Raw genomic sequence first — 18796 nt, forward strand, 5'->3', positions numbered from 1 at the left:
AACTTTTCTTAATTTGGATCAAAGTATTAATTTAGCGAGAAAATGAAGGAGTAAAGACAAGGTTAAGACATTGCTCGTTAAGGTTAATTTGTGTGGTTTAAGTTATGTCGTTTCAGACATGTATCCTTAACTTTAAGGAACTTTGACTGCTTAATTTCTACATAATGCTTGTGTTTTATTTATTTATTTATTTTTGAGAATTTTTATACTTAGACCATATGAAAAATGTGAGACACGTAGGTTTTTTTCCTTCCAGGATAATAGAGCATTAATATTTAATTTGTTAACTTAAGTAATTAAACATTCAAGGCTTCTTGTTGATATCTCATGAACAATGGTGAGACAGTAATTAGCAATGTCTAGGAGCAATAATGAGACATAAAGGGGGAATCATGAATCAAAGACAAAAAGGCATGATTCATAAAAAGCTAGAATATTTCTTTTTCCTTCTGTGTTAAAATTTTAGATTCTTTTATTCAATAAATATGTTTCAAGTGATTAAAGAAAATTAAAGTAAGTATTAAAATCTAGTGATTTATTACCCATGTCAATGCGATTTCTAGAAGGCAATTTCTTTGTACGATTGGGTTGCTTAATAAAATATGGGGTCTTAAATTACAAAATTTTCCTCTTATTTTTATTATTATTATTTTATAAAAGAAGCTGTAGCTTAAGCATAAAAAAAATTTAAAGATGTTAGGATTCGTTTTATAAACTTGTCAAATACCATTTTTAAAAGGTAATTATATGAATTAATTAAATTAAATCTCGAGTGCATAATATATATGATCATTCATTATTAAAATTCATTCATATTTTCTAATTGAGGTTACAAGTCAATGATCTTTTCCTAAATAGTAAAAATTTACATATTTTTTAGAAAAGAAAATTCCAAGCTTAATTAATTATATTTCCAAAGAAAAGAAATATTGGAGTGACTGTTATATATTATGGTATACTATTATATGCCAATGGAATACTTTTTGTGTAGTATCATTTTTTAGACTTCAAAATGCTTTTATGATTAAATTGGGGAAATAGAAGATTAATTTAAATTTGAAATGCTTTGTTCTTTTAAAAATAAGGTGTAATTATTTGTTATATGTTCATATCAAGTTCTTAATAATCTTAGTTCATTTGAGATATAGTTTTTACCTAATTATTAATTTTATGATTTTTTTTTTAGCTTTTGCTCGTGCCTTAATGATATAATGATGATTTTTTTTTTTTTAGAAAAAAATTACAATTTAAAAATAAAAAATTATTAAATTTCGTTTTCATTAAGCTCCGAATCCATATAATAATGGTATTTGGACTTATTAGCTTAATTTCTAATATCTTGACTTTTCGTTATAAAAATTTCTTTTGGTTGAGAATTAAAAAAAAAAAAAAATTATGATCATTCTTTAGTTTCCATTTTTCTCTACTTTTCCATTGAAGTTCCCTGGATCCTTCTCTTGGTGTCTTTTGCACGTTATAAAAGTTAATTTTGTAGCCTCTTCCCCCCCCCCCCCCCCTTTTTTTTTATCATACATTCAACTTTTCTTAATTTTTTCTTCTAAACTCTTTCATGAAAACTCTCATTTCTCTTCCAATAATGCTTTCAAGCTTCTTAGTTGTGGGGTATGATAGTAGAAAAATTTATGAGATTGTGAAGCGTGCTATACTAATTATTTGTGTTTCATGTATATAATATAGATGAAATTATTATGAAATTCTTTATTAAAAATAATTTAACAAAAAAAAAGCTTGTTTATGCCCAATTCCTCGGATGATGACTCGTTAAATATATTCGAAAGAGAACAAAACAAAGATAATTTTTTACAAAAAACATGCTAAACATTCACCAAACAACAAGATTGTTATAATAACTTTATTTTTAAAAGAAAAAGGATCACTTTCATGTTATAATATTTTATTACTTTTGTTTGTAATAATAATATTTTGTTCCTAATTGAAAACTTTAAACAACTCAATTTTGGAGAATACAAAATAACTGTTAAATAGATTTGATAATTTTAAATATGATATTAAAATAATATAAAAAATAAAAATGATATGATTTTAAATTTTTGTAAAAATATTCATATATAAATTTAGTAAAAATTAAAATATATTTTATGTTTAACATATATAAGTTTAGCAAAAATAAAATTTTGAGAAAAATATCATATACAAGTTTAATAAAAATAAAAAAATATATTTCATATTTAATGTATTAATACAAATTATGATATAATAATTTTTATATTTTATATGTGTTTGACATAAAATAAATAAATATAAATATATAAATTATTATAACTTTTAACAATTCTTTTTGATATAAGATAAAGAGTAATTTAGGTTTTTATTTTAATTTTAAGTAATTTTATATCTATGTTTTTAAATTAAGAGCGATAAAAGACAAAAAAAAAGTAATATTATTTCTAATATTCGGTAATAACGTGGACATGTTGCATGCACGATGTTGAGTTTTCGTTGATATAGTGTACGGTTGTAGTCGTTTTTTAAATTTTAAACTATGATTTTTGTTTTGTTTAAAAAAATATTTTTTTCTTCCCTATGCAAAAATTACGTTTCGTGGAAGCTTGTAAAACCTAAAGAGCCCTAATTTTCTTTTGCCTGCATCATACTACATTCACTCTAAAAGTCTCTTTGGCCCACACTGTCTCTACAAAAAAACACGGTTGTTGGTAGTTGAAATAAAAGTCACTGTCATGTAATAATGTTATAACAATTCATGCGTAATTTCCTTCATGTATCGACGTTGCGTAACACAAAATTCCTTTCCTTTCTCCTCTAAAAAAACCCATTTTGCGTTGCATATTTCCATGCACGCAGAATCAATACAGAAACAAAAAGAAAGAAATTGAAAGGAAAAGATTTTAAAGAAGAGAAGATCGATATATTCTCAAAGCGTTTCACTCAGACGGATATATCCAAAAGATTGGCTATTCCAACAGAGAGCCTTTCCTTTTTTCCTCCTTTTGAAGACGGAGGCAATGAAATTGAGTTGGAAGTTTGGGATGATGATGATGGGAAAATGTGGAAATTGGTTGGCTCAATTCAGAGATTTAAATTACGGTAGTGATTTTGTTTTCGATTGTATTATATTTATCGCAGTTACAAACGTAACGGTTGTTATCACAGTTATTGTGTTCATTGCGATCGTGAACTTTTTTTAATTTTATATAATTTATTATAAAATATAATGATTATAATTATAATCATAAAAAAAATTTTTAATAATTTTTAAAGTAATTTTTTGTTTTTTTATTTATATGAAAAAAATAATATTCATAATTTTTTGTCATTATAAGGGTTCTTCATACTCCAAACAGCTTTATATTTATTTAGTTATTAATAATGTATCTCTTTATTTATAAATTTTTATATTTATGAATTAAAAATGAACAAATTACAAATAAAAAAAATATAAAAATTATATTCAATTAAGTTTTGATGTTAAGACCTATAATCATGAATCCAACAAGCCTAAAAATCAAATACGTTGCCAACTTTTGGGTCAAAACATGGTATGGGTATGGTCTAAACCCTCTTTTGTCATTTTTTTGTCCTTAACCTTCAAACTATGCCATTTAGTTCCTAGTAAATCCGTAATCCATTTTTATTCTCTTCTTTCTTTCTTTTCTCACCAGCAGTGCCCTCTTCCTCCTTTCTAACCCGAGATGCCACCTTCAGTTTCAACCATTGCTTGCTGCTGCTTCACTCATTGTCCAACTCGAAATAACCTTACTCTTTTCCTTTTTCTTCCTTTTTCCCCTTGAGCAACGTATTTTTTTTTCTTTTTCAAACTTGAAACTTCACCTCTTTATTTGCTCGTGCTTGATCTTAATATAGATTTTGAATTTGATTGAAGTTATTTTTTTTTGTTTTTTGGCTTTTTGCAAATGAAAATTAAGATTTTTTTTTCTTTGGACAAAAAATAAAAGTTATGACAATATGGTCCGCTTTTGTTGCTATTTACTGTTGGCCATTTTTTGTAGCCATGACGTGCCATTATCATTGTAAATGGCATTCTCATTTGATTTTTTTCAATAATTGTGATGAATATCAGCATTATCACAAAATAGCCGCTACTATTCTGTTACTCCACTATTTTTTAAATCTCTGGCTCAATTCGCAAGACCGGCAAGTATCCAAAGCCAATGTTTTCCAAAGGTTGGCTAGATTTTGTTAAAGCTAAAGATCTCGGTGTTGGTGATAAAGTTATGGTTTACAAGATAGAAAATCGAACCAAAACTATTCGGTAATGTTGTTTATCTGTTGCGTTATAGCATTAAGGTCGTGAAAGGGTTCGAAGCATTTGGGACTACATTAGATGCTGCGGGCGCTAATTCTGAAACTACCCCTTGATCAGGTAGCAAATACGAGTGATAATGATGGTGTTAGTGAAATTGCAATGAATTCAAGCATTTTTAGCACGTTAAGGTTAATGTTGTAATTGTAACATCATGTTCCTGCTGGTTTAAAATTTTAGCCAGTTCAATTTTTTTTGTTCTTTTAGGGTTAATTATGCTAACAAATGCACACTTGATGCTGACATGTAACTTTTTTTGCTGATGTGATGCATATATGGAATTAAAATAATTTTTTTCACCCTACAAAATTGCATCGTTTTGAAAGCTTATAACCCTTAATTTTCATTTGCCTTCATCCTATGCACAAAATTTATATAAAGTTTTCTAAGTTCATAAAAATTTTTTAAAAAAAATGATTTAATAAAAGCTTTAATAAAAAATCCAAATTGATAAATTGATAGAATTAAATGTGAAAATTAATAATATATAAAAAAATAAAAATATTATTTTATAATTTAAATTTGATTAATACTTATTTAATGGTAAAATTTTTTATAATATTTTTACTAAAAATGTCTATTTAAAAAAATATATTTATAAAAAAAATTTTAAAATTTGTACATTTAATATATTTAATGAGATTTTTCAATTTATTAGTTTTAATTTTTTATTTTAATTTTTATTTAATAATTTCTAGTAAGGAACTCTACAAACTTTACCTAAGAAACTTCATTTAAATCTTTCCCCTATGTTTCTATAATTAAATGTTTTATTGTTGTTCACATCGTTAAAAATTGAAAAGTTAAGTGATTGAAAATTTGGATTTGAAGGAATTTTGATTGTTTAATTTTTACATAATGCTTGTGTTTTATTTATCTATTTATTTTGGAGAATTTTTATAGTTAGGTCATAGGGATAATATCTTATTTGGCCTTTAATTTTTTTAATGTGGTACCTAAATTTTTTTTTTATTCATGTACTTAAACTATATATATTTTCAAGTATTAAATTACCTCAACCATTAACACTGTTAGCCTTACAAGTTGAAGTGACATAAATATTTAATAAAATGCTAACACGTATTAAAAAAATTTAATTAGCATCACATTATTAATACTACATCAACATTAAAAGAAATATTCATAAAATTCTAAAAAAATTCTAAAATTTTTTGAAAAATTCTAATTTTTTTAAAATTATAAAAGTTTTTTTAAAATTTTAAAAATTCAAAAAAATCTTGTTGGTGGCTGTGGCTCATTTGTGCCATAGAAAATGGGATATTATCCCATATTTAAAAAAAAAGTATAAAAATCATTTCAAGTAAGGTTTCCTTGACTTTACTAGCATGTGATGGCGATTGTTAAGGAAACCTTGATAGGCAGTTCCAAAGTTAGCCTTTGCTAACCTTTGTGATTTTACAAAATTTTGTTGGTTGCAAAAATAATTTCCTTGAAGAGTATTTCTCTTGGAATTTTAACTATAAAGAAATTTGTTGGTCGGTGATTGCTATTGTTGGATAAGCTAGAACCATTTATTCCAAATTCAATAGTGGCATAAATAGTTTCTTCAATGGCAGTGACATAGTTTGATAAAGCAAATGTGACTGTTGTGTTGATGTTGGTGGAAGACCTGCTACTGGTGGTGATCTTACTTCCACTAATGTTGAATGGGGATGACAAAGAGATGTATAGAGGGTGGGACTCGAATGATGGCAAAGCTGGTAGTTTGCCAAAAAGGTTACCCGAAACCACCCATTTCATATTAGGCCTCAAAAGTGGATTATGGAGTGTGCAGAGGAGTCCTATGTGAAGCAACCACTCCATATCTACTAGCCTGTAAGAACCGTCTGTAAATTGATGAACCAAGCAGCCAATCTATTTTTTTAGATAATTTGTCCCATACCAGGGACGTTGATAATAAATTTAGCGAATTAATACTTAGATCATTTGATGAGACAAGAGTGTTAGGAGCATTTGATAGTCAAATGGGTATAAATGGTCTTTTTTCCTCTCAAAGCCTTCATCAGACAATCAAGGGTATCTTTGTGATTTATTTCAACCTGAAATGTCAAGTTCGCCTAACATGGTCAGTGCCACTTTAACTTAACTTTGTCTTATTTATTCCTTTATAGTCCCCTTCAGTTTACCTATAAATATGATGACTTAAACATCATGAAGATAGGTTCATCCTACTCATTTCTCTTTCTCTTTTTTACTTTCTTGTCGACTTGATCTTTATTGACTTATGTGTCAGAATACAAATGCAGGGAACACCCCTATTTTTGCCTCTAACCGTCTTTTTCTTATGCATTCATAAGAATACTCTCAAGTTAGAGTTTGGCACTAACATTTGACGCGCTAGGTAGGGGATCTTGTTTAGCCAATCACAAAACAATACCACCAAGAAAAAAAACCTTAACGGAATGGGAAAGAGCTCGATCAAAAAAGGCTTATATCTATAAAATGCCTTCATTAAAACCCAATTCGATAAAATGACTCAACTAAAAAGCTCAAACTTAGATTGATCAAAAGAGCTTGGATCTATAAAATACTTTTATAAAGGTTTAATTCGACAATACAGCTCATTCAAAGAGCTGGGACTCAGCTTGACCGAAAGAGTTTGGATCTACAAATACCTTCATAAAAGGTCTAATTCAATAAAATAGTTCGATCAAAGAGCTCGGACTCAGTTTGATCAAAAGAGTTTGAATTTACAAAATAACTTCATAAAGGCCTAATTCGACAAAATAACTCAATCAAAAAACTCAGACTCGGCTCATTTAAAAAAGCTCAGATTTACAAAATGCCTTTATAAAAGTCTAATTCGACAAAATAGCTCCGTCAAATAACTTAGACTCAATTCGACGAAAAGAGCTCGAATCTATAAAATACCTTAATAAAGGCTCAATTCAACAAAATAATTCGACCAAAAAGCTTAAACTCAGCTCGATCAAAAGAGTTTGGATCTATAAAATGCCTTCATAAATGTTCAATTCAACAAAATAGCTCGATCAAGTAGCTTAGACTCAACTCAACCAATAGAGTTTGGATTTATATAATGCCTTCATAAAGGCCTAATTTGACAAAATAGCTTGGTTAAAGAGCTCATCTCGACCACCTTGATCAAATAACTCATCTCGATAAATCATTTACATAAAGGCTTGGTTGGGTCACTTCGACTAAAGTGATTAGCTTGGTTAAAAGAGCTCAGTTCAGCCAAAAGAGTTCACCTTGGTTACCTCAAACAAAGAGTTCATCTCGATAAATTATCTGCATAAAGACTTGGCTAGGCCACTTCAGCCAAAATGATTAGTTTGGGTAAAAAAAGCTCATCTTAGTCAAAAGAGCTCATCTCAGTCACCTTGATTAAAGAATTTATCTCGATAAATTACCTACATAAAGGCTTGGCTGAGCCACATCGATCAAAGTAATTAGTTTGGCCAAAAGAGCTCATCTCAATCACGTTGGTCAAAGAGTTCATCTTGATAAATTGCCTACATAAAGGCTTGATTGGGCCATCTCAGCTAAAATGATTCTTTTGACCAAAAGAGCTCAGTTTGATCAAAGGAGCTCATTTCGATCACCTCGATCAAAGAGTTCATATCGATAAATTATCTACATAAAGGCTTAGTTGGGCCATTTTGATCAAAGTGATTAGCTTGGACAAAAAAGCTTAACTCGGCCAAAAGAGTTCATCTCAACCACTTCGGTTAAAAGAGTTCATTTCTATCGTCTCGATCAAAAAGCTCATCTCTGCCATCTCGATCAAAAAACTTATCTTGGTAAATTACATACATAAAGGCTTGACGGGGCCACCTTAACTAAAGTGATTAGCTTGGCCAAAAGAGCTCGCATCGGTTAAAAGAGCTCGCATCGGTTAAAAGAGCTCGCATCGGTTAAAAGAGCTAATCTCGAATCACCTCCGATAATTATCACTTTGACAAGCTTTAAACTAATTATGCACTCAATCCAGAATACATGCGCGAGATCGAATAACTTCTAGGTCAGACTGTGGCTCAAAGCTAGTCATTAGCCAAAATCAACCTCCCCTTATAACTTTGACTTTTGACAAATCAAACTGCTAATTTGTTCCCCCAGCCAATCTACCCCACATAGGGGACATCAATAATAAATTTGGTGATTTGATACTCAGATTGCCTGATAAGGGGATAGAGTGTTAAGGGTATTTGATTTTCAAAAGGGTATAATGATTTTTTTCCCTTTCAGACTATCTTAATTGTCCCCTTATAGGCCCTTTTAGCTTACCCATAAATATAATGACTCAGGCACCATGAAGGTAAATTCATTCCACTCGTTTCTCTTTCTTTTTTCTACTTTCTTGCTAATTTAATTTTTATTGATTGGTGTGTCAAAGTACAAATATAAAGAACACGCACTACATTTGCCTCTAATCATTTTTCTTTTCTATATTCATATGAATACCTTCAGGTCGAAGCTTAGCACCAACACATGATTTGATAGGTTGTGAGAGAAAATATTACATATTTGAACTTAAAACCTCTATTTCGAAAATATTTTTGAGTGATAACTGATAATCCAACTTGAGATCTTTATTTAGAGTTCATTAATATCAAAACTCATTATTTTATTCTCATATATCTAAATCATTAGTCTCAAATTAAGAGAAAAAACAATAAAAAACATAAATTCATTCATTTTGATTTTATACTTGCTTCAATAAAATATTTAAACTATTCCATGCCTCTAACTTAAAAATTCTTTTTCTTTTAATATTTTGATAATGGCCTGAATCAAATCTTGGCCAATATTTTGGAAGAAAAGGAAACCAAGTGCATGTAACATTTATTTATTTGCAACTTCTTGTAAAAAGTAAAATAAAAATTTATTAATTTGAATAGATTTATTAATTTAAAATATAATATAATAATACGATATAAATATAATATAAATATAAAATATAAAATTAATATAATTTAAAATTTTAATAATAATTATATATAAATTTAATAAAAAAATTTATACTTTTATATCAATATAAATTATAAAACATAATTTTTATATAAAATAATAATATAAATATATAAATTTTAATATTTTATATGTCATGACTATTGAAATTTTACATTTAAATTTGATTTAAAATGACTAAAAGCAAGCACGTGATTCAGTCTCGATACCGCCGCCTTTCCAAACCTGTCATCGTCAGCTCTTTTTTGGCGCTCTTTTAAACTGAAGTTACTACACTATACGGCACGTGGTAAATGGAAATGCAAAAATACCTTTTTGCCCCTTAAATTTATTTGGTAACCTCACTTTTTTCCCCCTTTAAAATGTTTTTATCCAATAAAATTTCTAATATTTTAAAGAATATTAATTCCAAGATAGCATTTTGCAATACTTGCATTCAAATATTCAACCATTAAACTAAAAGAAGAAATCAAGAAAATCAATTAACCATAAATCTATATTCATAATCTTACTAAATTGTTAATATTTATACAATGAGATTTGAAATCTATTTCATGAAAATTATTATGAAATTTTTTATGTAATTTAATTGTAATCATAAAAATTTTATTCATAATCAATAAATAAATTTATTTTAAATTAATTCAATAAATTTGATTTTAATTGAAATTTGGTGATGATAATTAATTTGCGTAGAAAATTTGTAATAATTTTTACAAAATCAAATCTCTAAAAATAAAACTCTTAATTTGTAAGTGTAACATTTTGTTATTAACCAGCACTAGCATATTTTGAAAAAAAAAATCAAATTAAATCTCTTTTCTTTTTATAAAGAAGTCCAAGGACAAAAGAGTAAATTCAAACAAAGCGCGGTTCAAGATCTTAATTTGAATTCGCGGGACCGGGGTAGAAGCCTACGTAAAAGAAAACCAGATCTGGATTCACATTTGAATTCCCAAATCCGCCAACCAAATTTTCTCTCTTTTTCTTTCTCGTTCCCACAAACCAAACAAGAACAAGATACGACTTTTCTTTATACACTTTCTCTTCCCTCGATTCTCTGTTTGTTTCTCGGGAAAACATCCATGTCTTCGTTTGTTTCTCGAGAATCTGAACCTAATTCACGAACTCTTTACTGCCGTAAAGAGAAATCTCTGGGCCTTTTATGCTCCAAGTAGAATTTTTTTCTCAGCTCCTTGAAATTTCATAGATTCGATCTTGTTCAATCTTTAAAACTTTTTTTTAATGTTTTTCTTTTTAATTTTTTATCAGTTTCTTGGCGTTGTATAATCATGATGGTGTTCAAACGATTGGACTCGACGATGCCGCATCAAAATTAGGTTTGTAATCTAATTTTCTGAAATAATTACTCACACTATTTTGAATTATACTAAGCTGCTTTATTGAAATCCTTTTGCATATTGTAGGGGTGGAACGACGTCGTATTTATGATGTAGTGAATATATTGGAGAGTATTGGAGTAAGATACTATTCTTTTTTTACCCTTTATTTTTTATCATTAAAAAATCCATTCTATTGGTATACTTGTTGAATTTGAATAGCTTGAGTTGGTTTTTGGCTTTTACTTTGTTTAGGTGGTGGCAAGAAAGGGGAAGAATCAATACTCATGGAAGGGTTTTGGAGAAATTCCCAGGGTTTTGGAGAAGCTCAAGGTAGATTTTAAATTTCTGCATTTCATTTTATTCACTTTTTTTAAAGTTATTTTTAAACTGAAGGACTGATTTGTCATGTTTTCTGTTACAGGAAGAGGCAGTGAAACAGAATTTCTGTTTTTCAGGTTGCAACAAATCATTAAGGGTAGAATTCTATTTTTGTTCCCTTACTCCGTTTGTTTGCTGAGAAAATTTTAGCCCCTAAGAATTCTATGTCTGGAACTGAGACTGTTGCTGACAATTAACATGTCTTAGTGATCTAATATATGTGGGAGCTGGGTGTAATTTATCTTTATAATCTAAGTTTGATTCAGCTTATTGCTTTAATTTGAAGTAAAACTTTTTTTTTCCCTTTACATTTTCTTATAGAGGTCTTACCAATATTCTGGTCTTTCCTTGTTTAACTAGCTGAGCTATTTGTTTAGGTCTCAGATGAAAATGAAAGTGGAGTGTCCTTAAATTTGAAGATTGATGGGCAAGATAATCCTTCAGAATCATCAAAACATATTGGTAAGAGCATTTTTGTTCTGTCTTTTGATTTGCAATTCATGCATGGAACACATTTATGGAAGAAAAACATTTTTTAATTGTTTTTATTAATTTATTCAGCATTACTGTTTATTTGCTTAGATACCAAACGAGAAAAATCTCTTTGGCTTATTACGCAGAACTTTGTCAAGCTTTTCCTTTGCTCAGAAGTAAGAGAACTTCTCTTTTATTTGGGTTTGGTGTTATGAACTATTTACATGCCCTGTATGTATAATAGCTGATATGTTTTCTACAGGCTGAAATGATCACCCTTGATAGTGCTGCGGTTGCTTTGCTGGGTGATGCCCACGATTCAACTGCTATGAGAAGTAATGGAACATACCATTATTAACGTCATTTCTAAATTTTACTACTGCCAATCACTTATGCTTTTCTCTGGCAAAACTTTTGCAGCAAAAGTTAGACGGCTGTATGACATTGCCAATGTGTTTGCTTCTATGAATTTAATTGAGAAGGTATGGTATTGGTCCGAAAATCACATCCAAATCCAGCAAAGAAAATCCTTCTTTTGCTACCTCAATGATGCACATGGATCATAAATCATAAGGGGCCTCAGCCCTCACAAAAACCTAAAATATGTCCAGTGCTTCTGACTAGTTTTTTATTTGCTCGATCTATTTGCAGACCCACCATCCTGAGAGCAGGAAACCGGCATTTAGGTGGCTGGGATGGGGAGCCAAACTTCATAATGGATCAAAGACAGCTTTGGTTTTGAATGAATCAAAGAAGAGGGTGTTTGGGACGGAGATTACAAACCACAGTTTAAAGAGAACGAAGGCAAACTCCTCAGTTCATCAGAAGTCACAACAGAAGGAAAATATTGCAACGCATAATAAGCACGAGAGTATAGAATATGATCATGAAATATATAAACTGGAGCAGCATTCGAAGCAGAGCTCCAAGGGTTTTGTATTTGGTCCTTTTACTCCTGCAGGAATGCCCTCAGGAAACAAAAATGTGAGACCAGTTCGGGACTGGGAGAGCCTTGCTTGTACTTACAAACCTCAGTATCTTAATCAAGGTATCTTCTATGATTCATTACTTAAAATACACATGGTTGACCATGCATGATTAATAAGTGGCGCTGCAAAATTCTGGCCCCATTGTGATGGTTGATTAAGCACAAAAAGAATTCCAGCACCTTCTCTTGTAGCCTCTTTAAGTAATCCCACCAATGAGAGCTATAGTTTGTCATAGTTCATGGATTGGACCAAACAAAAATCTTGAAATACTAATAATCCGTTCTGATAAAATAACTCATCACATTTTTTACACTCAGAGACATTGTACAACAAAATTGTGGATCTCATTGATTCACACTTGCTAAGTTGAGAAGAATTGTTTCGGCAAACAAAATGTCCTTTTCTTTTTGGAATCTGCTACTGGATTGTTCTTCTGTCTTGCATATAGTGTGTGGGCATATTAGAATCTGTATCCTTTCCATTTTAATTGTATGATATGGTTCTGTTAATGGTGTTGCAGCCCTTAGTGACCTTTTTGCTCATTACATGGAAGCATGGAAGTCTTGGTATGCTGAAGTTGCTGGAAAAGAAGAGATTCATTTAAGTTCCTGATCCCCCTCTCAGGTTCTCTAACTCAAGATGACCAAGTAATACACATGTTCAAAATGGAACGCAACATTTTTACAGGTATATGACACCTTTGTTGGATGTATTTTCTCGATCCAACCCTTCCCGGTAACCATAACCTTTCGCTTGATACATTCCTTAATTCCCTCTCTGAGCTTCAAGCTCTTCTACATTTTTCTTCTTTTCTTGTTTAGAATCTTGAACATGTAATAAGTTCCTGAATTGCTGATTAAAGATAGAAGAAATTATTATGAATTTGAAGGGTTTTTTGGTTTCATCAGTATCTATTAATCAGTTTTCTGGTTTCTATAAAAGGCAAAGAAAGTCATGACTGCTTCTATTTGCAACCTGTTATTGATCTTGTCCACTCGTTTTTCCATTGATTTCCTCCCTTGTCTGAAATTACCAGCTAAACCCTCAACATAATTACAGGGTTCCCTGTTAAAAGCTATCACATCATTGTTTCTGTTAACATCATGGTGCATTTGTCCTAACCGGACCGAATAATCCTTATCTTTTCAAGGGCTTATATCAGGATTCATTTTCAAGTCTTTATCATCATATATCTAATTGGTGAGGGGACCCATTGGTGGTGAATCCTGATGTTGCACCAAAATCATTAATTCGAAGTTTGACTAAATGACCAACTTTTTTTTTTGTTGTGAAGTGAAAATGTTTTTGTAATCTTTCATTGTTTTCATATCAAGATGAAACCAACCATTAATGAGTTATTCCATTTGACGTCAGAGATGTGGTTGCAAGAAATATCCTTTGCTTCCCCTCTCAGTAAGCATATATGCCAAAGAAAACTTCTCTACTCACCAACATTTTCTCACGCTTGAAAGGATTAATTAATTTTATATTTCGGCATCATGGTGAGCGTTATTCTCATTGTTTCATAATTACATTTTATAATTGGACTTTCAAGTCATTTCCCTCTTCAAATTATCTTTTAATTTATTCATCAAACTGGATTTCACATTATAATTTAGTAATTTTTTAAAATATATTTAATTTTTATTTTGAAAAAATTGATATATTTACATATATCATTGAATCAAATATTTAAATATTAATATATTTAACATTTTCAAAAATAATATTAATAATAAAGTTAATTATAATTAATGTTAATATAATTTGGTTCTCAAATTAATCCTGCAAATAGACGTGCTATTTTTTAAAAGTGATAATTGTTTAAATAAAATTGGATTTGATTTGATTTTTTTAAATATAATATAATATTATAAAATTTTAAAATTTAATTTAAATTTGAATCAATTTTTTATATAATTTAATTTGAATTGAATAAAATTTTATTAATTTTGTTTGGTTTGTTAACTAATTTTTAAAAATTATTTTTTTATTTTTTATATATTATTTTAATATAAAATTTTAATATATTTAAATAAGTTTTTATATAAAACAATTATTTTTATTTTATAAAAATTTAAAATATATAAAAATTAATAAAAATATATAATTTGTTTCAATGAATTTAAAATATACGTATATGTTATAAATGTAATTAACTCAAATAAAGAGGCTAATTTCTTAAGCTCTCGTCCTAACAAATAAATAAATAAATAAATAAAAACTATTTTCTTTTAATAATTGAAAAAAACGCCAATACGGGTAAGAAAACGGGAAGTAAAAGAAAAGAAGGAAATAAAGAGCTCCTCAAGCTCTCAACGCTCTCTGATGGCATCGACAGCTGCAGTTCGAGCCGTCATATTCTCCCGTATCACCGCTCTGTCAGCCAAACCTCTCCCACCTTATATCTCTCACTTCTTCCCCAACGGCCGCAACCGCCCTTCTTCCGCCGTAACTGTCAGCTGCTGCTTAAACGGTGGCGGAATCTACGACGACTACTTCGTATCGACGCAGAAGTCGAATTTAGATCGGGGATTCTTAGTGATTGCTAATATGCTGAAGCACATCGAACCTCTTGACAATTCCGTTATTTCCAAGGGGGTTTCTGATTCCGCCAAGGAATCGATGAAGCGGACTATCTCGACTATGCTAGGGATTCTCCCTTCTGATCAGTTCTCCATTTTGGTTTCCCTTTCATCGCCTCCTCTTCATCGCCTCCTCTTCTCATCTATCATCACAGGGTAAAATCCTTAATCTAAACCACAAAAAAGTAACTTTTTTTTTTAAAGATGATTTTTTTTTCCTTTAGGTATACGCTGTGGAACGCGGAGTACAGGGTTTCGTTGATGAGGAATCTAGAAAGAGCATCGCCTGTGAATGAGACGGCGGACGAGACGGAGGGTGTTAGGCGACAGAAGAGAGAGGTGATTGAGGAGAAGAGGGAGGTGAGAGAGAGTGGAAGTGGTGGATTTGAGGAGTTGGAGAAGATAAGGCCATGGGTTTTCGGGGATTTGTCGCCTGAGGCTTTGAAGTATATTGAGAAGCTGCAGGCTGAGTTATCTGATGTGGAGGAGGTGAGGATTTTAGATTTTTCATAAAAATATAAATTTATATATATATATATATATGCTTTAAAAAAATTGGGTTTTATAATTATGGATTGGAAAGATGCAAAATTTGAAGCTTTTTTGCAAAAAAAAAAATCTTGTAAGTTAGCTATGCTTGCTTAATATGTAGTAACAAAAAATACTAATTAATATTTGATGGATTTATGGGCAAAAAAAAAATTGTTGTAAGTTAGCAATGCTTGCTTAATATGTAGTAGCAAAAAATACTAATTAATATTTGATGATTTTATGGGCAATTTGGAGGTAGTTATTTGTTTAAAAATGTTAATTTTAGATTTTCTTGCTTACAAAAAATACTAATTGGTTATTAAAGTGCTTTAGCAATAATCATGTTTGGGAAATCGGTTTATAATGTCCTTTTCTTCTCTTGTGTTGTGCTAATAAGAATGTTTGTGTTGAACTTTGCCATGCCCGTTTTCTGCAGTTTGACATACCAAGCAGGTATTTAATGGTGATTTAAGAATCTATCTTTACTCCATTTGGTGGATCATAGTGCCTAACACATTGTCAATAGTTTGGTATATATATATAAACACATTATCAACTACAACATATAGCCAAATAAAGAATTAATATTTGTTCTTTTTTTCAAACAGACGTGTGTGTAGTTGATAATGTGTTTTCCCATATTCCCCCCTTATAAGCTAATTAGTTTATGTTGTTTCAGGAACTGAGTGCCCAAAAGAAGGAAAATGTGCGAATAGAATGTGACAGGGAAAACAGGAACGATTTGTTAGAGTATTTACGATCCTTGGATGGCAACATGGTAATGAGCAACAAGTCTATTAGATTATCTTGCTTTGAAACTGAATTATCTTAGTTTGTTGCTATAATTAACTTGAAATATCTTCTCATTATATGTAATTTTTGTTGCCAGGTGATAGAATTATCCCAACCATCATCAGTACAAGTGGAGGAAATAATCCTCCAGCTTGTTCAAAATATATTGCAAAGGTTCTTTAAGGATGCACTTATGAGAGATTCAGGGATAGTGAACACAGGAATTCATCAAGATGCTACTGATGAAAATTTTGGCACTGTTGGCACTTCCCGTGATTACCTTGCAAAGCTGCTTTTCTGGTACGTTGTTTTCCATGTTATTACTTAATGCTCTTGCTTTCTGAAAGTTAGTTCTGAATGTTTAGTGAAGGTGTGCACATTAGGCATTTCTTGAACTCAAGACCATGCTAATGCACAAACATGCCTGTTTCCACTGGCATGCATATTATAGTTGTTGAGACTAAGGGTGAAAAAGAAAATCTCTATGGCTCTTTGATTTGAAAGAGATTCCTGGTATTCATTCATAGTAACGCAACTGAAAACTCAGCAAATTTTTTGTTTCAAAGAAAAGGGATTGATAACGACTCCTCTGTTGTAATATATCCAATGTAGCACTATTCTTTCACATTTGTTACTCCTTTGTGTTTTCTCCATCTATCGAATTGCGGTTATGAATTATAGTATTAAGGTTCTCTGTTCATCCTGCAGGTGTATGCTATTGGGTCATCATTTGAGAGGCTTGGAAAACAGATTGCAACTAAGTTGTGTTGTTGGATTGTTGTAAAGTAAGGTGTATGACAAATATATATTCTTTTTTCTTTTCCATTAAAGCTTTTAATGATTATCAGATCAATTTTCTTCAGCCTGCTTTCATACGAAAACAATTGATTCATTCTGAAAACTTCTTAAAAAATCTTTTATGAAGTAACCAAACCTATTTGCAGTTGCGTGGTTGAGTACTGTCCCTAAAATCAAAACCTTGTTCATTAGTTTTTTACAAATAAGATCGTAGCTTGGAGATAAGACAATGGATTGGAATTGTTAGAATTTGAATCTCAAACTTATAAAATGTTACTTTTAAAGATTTAAAGATTTAAAGATTGTACGTATCAACTATGTTCTGGATTTCGAAACTTTGTTGATTTGAATGTGTTTCTACCCATATTTTTTTTGTAAATCGCATTGTGAAACCAGGCAGAACATCGGCTCATCGAACCTGCAGCGACGGATTGTTATTTACCCTACGAAACATTGAACTTGCTTGATTTGCTCATTCTTCGAATTCAAATTTGCAATACAACAATTCCCTTCAATTGTAGAAGTAATGTTGAATGCTAACACAGCCGATAACCGTCCATCCCTCATCAGTCGGATAGTTTAAACAGAACGGTCTTGAGGTTGAATGCAAAATACAAGAACAGTCAGGAAAGAAGCCCTTAAAATATATCTAGCTTGGGAATTGATGTCAGCTTCAGGTATTCCTGAATGGTAGAGTAAAAAACAGAGAAATAAAAAAAAAAAAAAAAAACCTGGATTGTGCATAATTTTGTCTCATCAGATTCTTTCTTCTATCCTCTTTGTGACCATTCCAAATTTCAATTGAATTCAGCATCAGGTACTTAAGAATTAAGATTCAGATTACAAAAAATAACTCATGATACAAAGAGCTGAAACAATATTCTGCAACTTCTTTTTTGTCAGTTGCAACAAAATTTCTCCGAAGGTACATAAGAGTACTCTAGAGCCCAATGGTTCTTGATCCAATCAAACTTATACTCCATAGCTTTTGGATGTCATCTACAACAATGGTATCAGAATCTAAGTACATTATTATGGCCATGTGCTTATTCTTATTCATAAACATTTACAACAAAATTTTTAATTTTCTCGTTAAAACGACATCACTTCTATGTTTATATAGGTGCAGTTTTTTATTTATGTCTTCATTGCTAAAGACATTTAATTATAGACTCTATTAAGAGTTCAATATCCTTCATTTACATAATGGATTAGACTAGTATTCTAAATATTTAGAATGGTTTTACTGGTGTTTATTGACACATAACAATAACTTTTATTACCTATTAAACTTTGCAATTAGAAGTTACCAATTCAAAGTTAGGTTCTCATTATTAGTGTCTAAATAGAATTTTAAACCCATTCTACTTGTGGTGCTTCTTACCAAATTTCTAGGTGGCGCCTTGGTATGTGCTAAGTTGTTGGTAGATTTAACATATATTATGATAATTACCTCATTTTTTTTATCAATTCTTTGATATAATCATGTCTTAGACTAATATGCCTAAATTTTTCATTATAAATTTCACTATAAGCTCTAGATATAGTAGCTTAACTATCACAGTACAATGAAATGGCTATCATTGATTGTGGCCATAACTTTATATCCATCAAAAAATTTCTTAGCCATTT

General features: G+C 30.3%; 2 protein-coding genes across 3 annotated transcripts; both read left to right on the top strand.

Annotated features, from left to right (window-relative positions):
- Nucleotides 1-10212: 10212 nt before the first annotated feature.
- On the top strand, nucleotides 10213-13368 carry LOC111300537 (E2F transcription factor-like E2FF). Of its 2 annotated transcripts, none has more exons than XM_089747568.1 (11): nucleotides 10213-10448; nucleotides 10547-10614; nucleotides 10702-10754; nucleotides 10870-10947; nucleotides 11039-11092; nucleotides 11373-11457; nucleotides 11557-11645; nucleotides 11732-11804; nucleotides 11890-11951; nucleotides 12121-12517; nucleotides 12979-13368. In XM_089747568.1, the coding sequence occupies exons 1-11, from the start codon at nucleotides 10360-10362 to the stop codon at nucleotides 13068-13070; spliced, it is 1140 nt and encodes a 379-aa protein (XP_089603694.1). In that variant the 5' UTR covers nucleotides 10213-10359; the 3' UTR covers nucleotides 13071-13368. The 2 variants fall into 2 exon arrangements, with proteins under 2 accessions (XP_089603694.1, XP_022751903.1); XM_022896168.2 differs by having other exon boundaries at nucleotides 10215-10448; nucleotides 11578-11645.
- A 1331-nt stretch (nucleotides 13369-14699) lies between these two features.
- LOC111299593 (uncharacterized) lies at nucleotides 14700-17228 on the top strand. The gene is made up of 5 exons (XM_022894870.2): nucleotides 14700-15199; nucleotides 15268-15532; nucleotides 16254-16352; nucleotides 16464-16666; nucleotides 17075-17228. Exons 1-5 carry the CDS (start codon nucleotides 14787-14789, stop codon nucleotides 17148-17150), a joined length of 1056 nt encoding a protein of 351 aa, XP_022750605.1. The 5' UTR covers nucleotides 14700-14786; the 3' UTR covers nucleotides 17151-17228.
- Nucleotides 17229-18796: the final 1568 nt, after the last annotated feature.

The sequence above is a fragment of the Durio zibethinus genome, chromosome 18 (assembly GCF_047325235.1).
Source record: "Durio zibethinus cultivar Kanyao isolate XHJ-2024 chromosome 18, ASM4732523v1, whole genome shotgun sequence".
In the NCBI taxonomy this organism is placed as follows: Eukaryota; Viridiplantae; Streptophyta; class Magnoliopsida; order Malvales; family Malvaceae; genus Durio; species Durio zibethinus.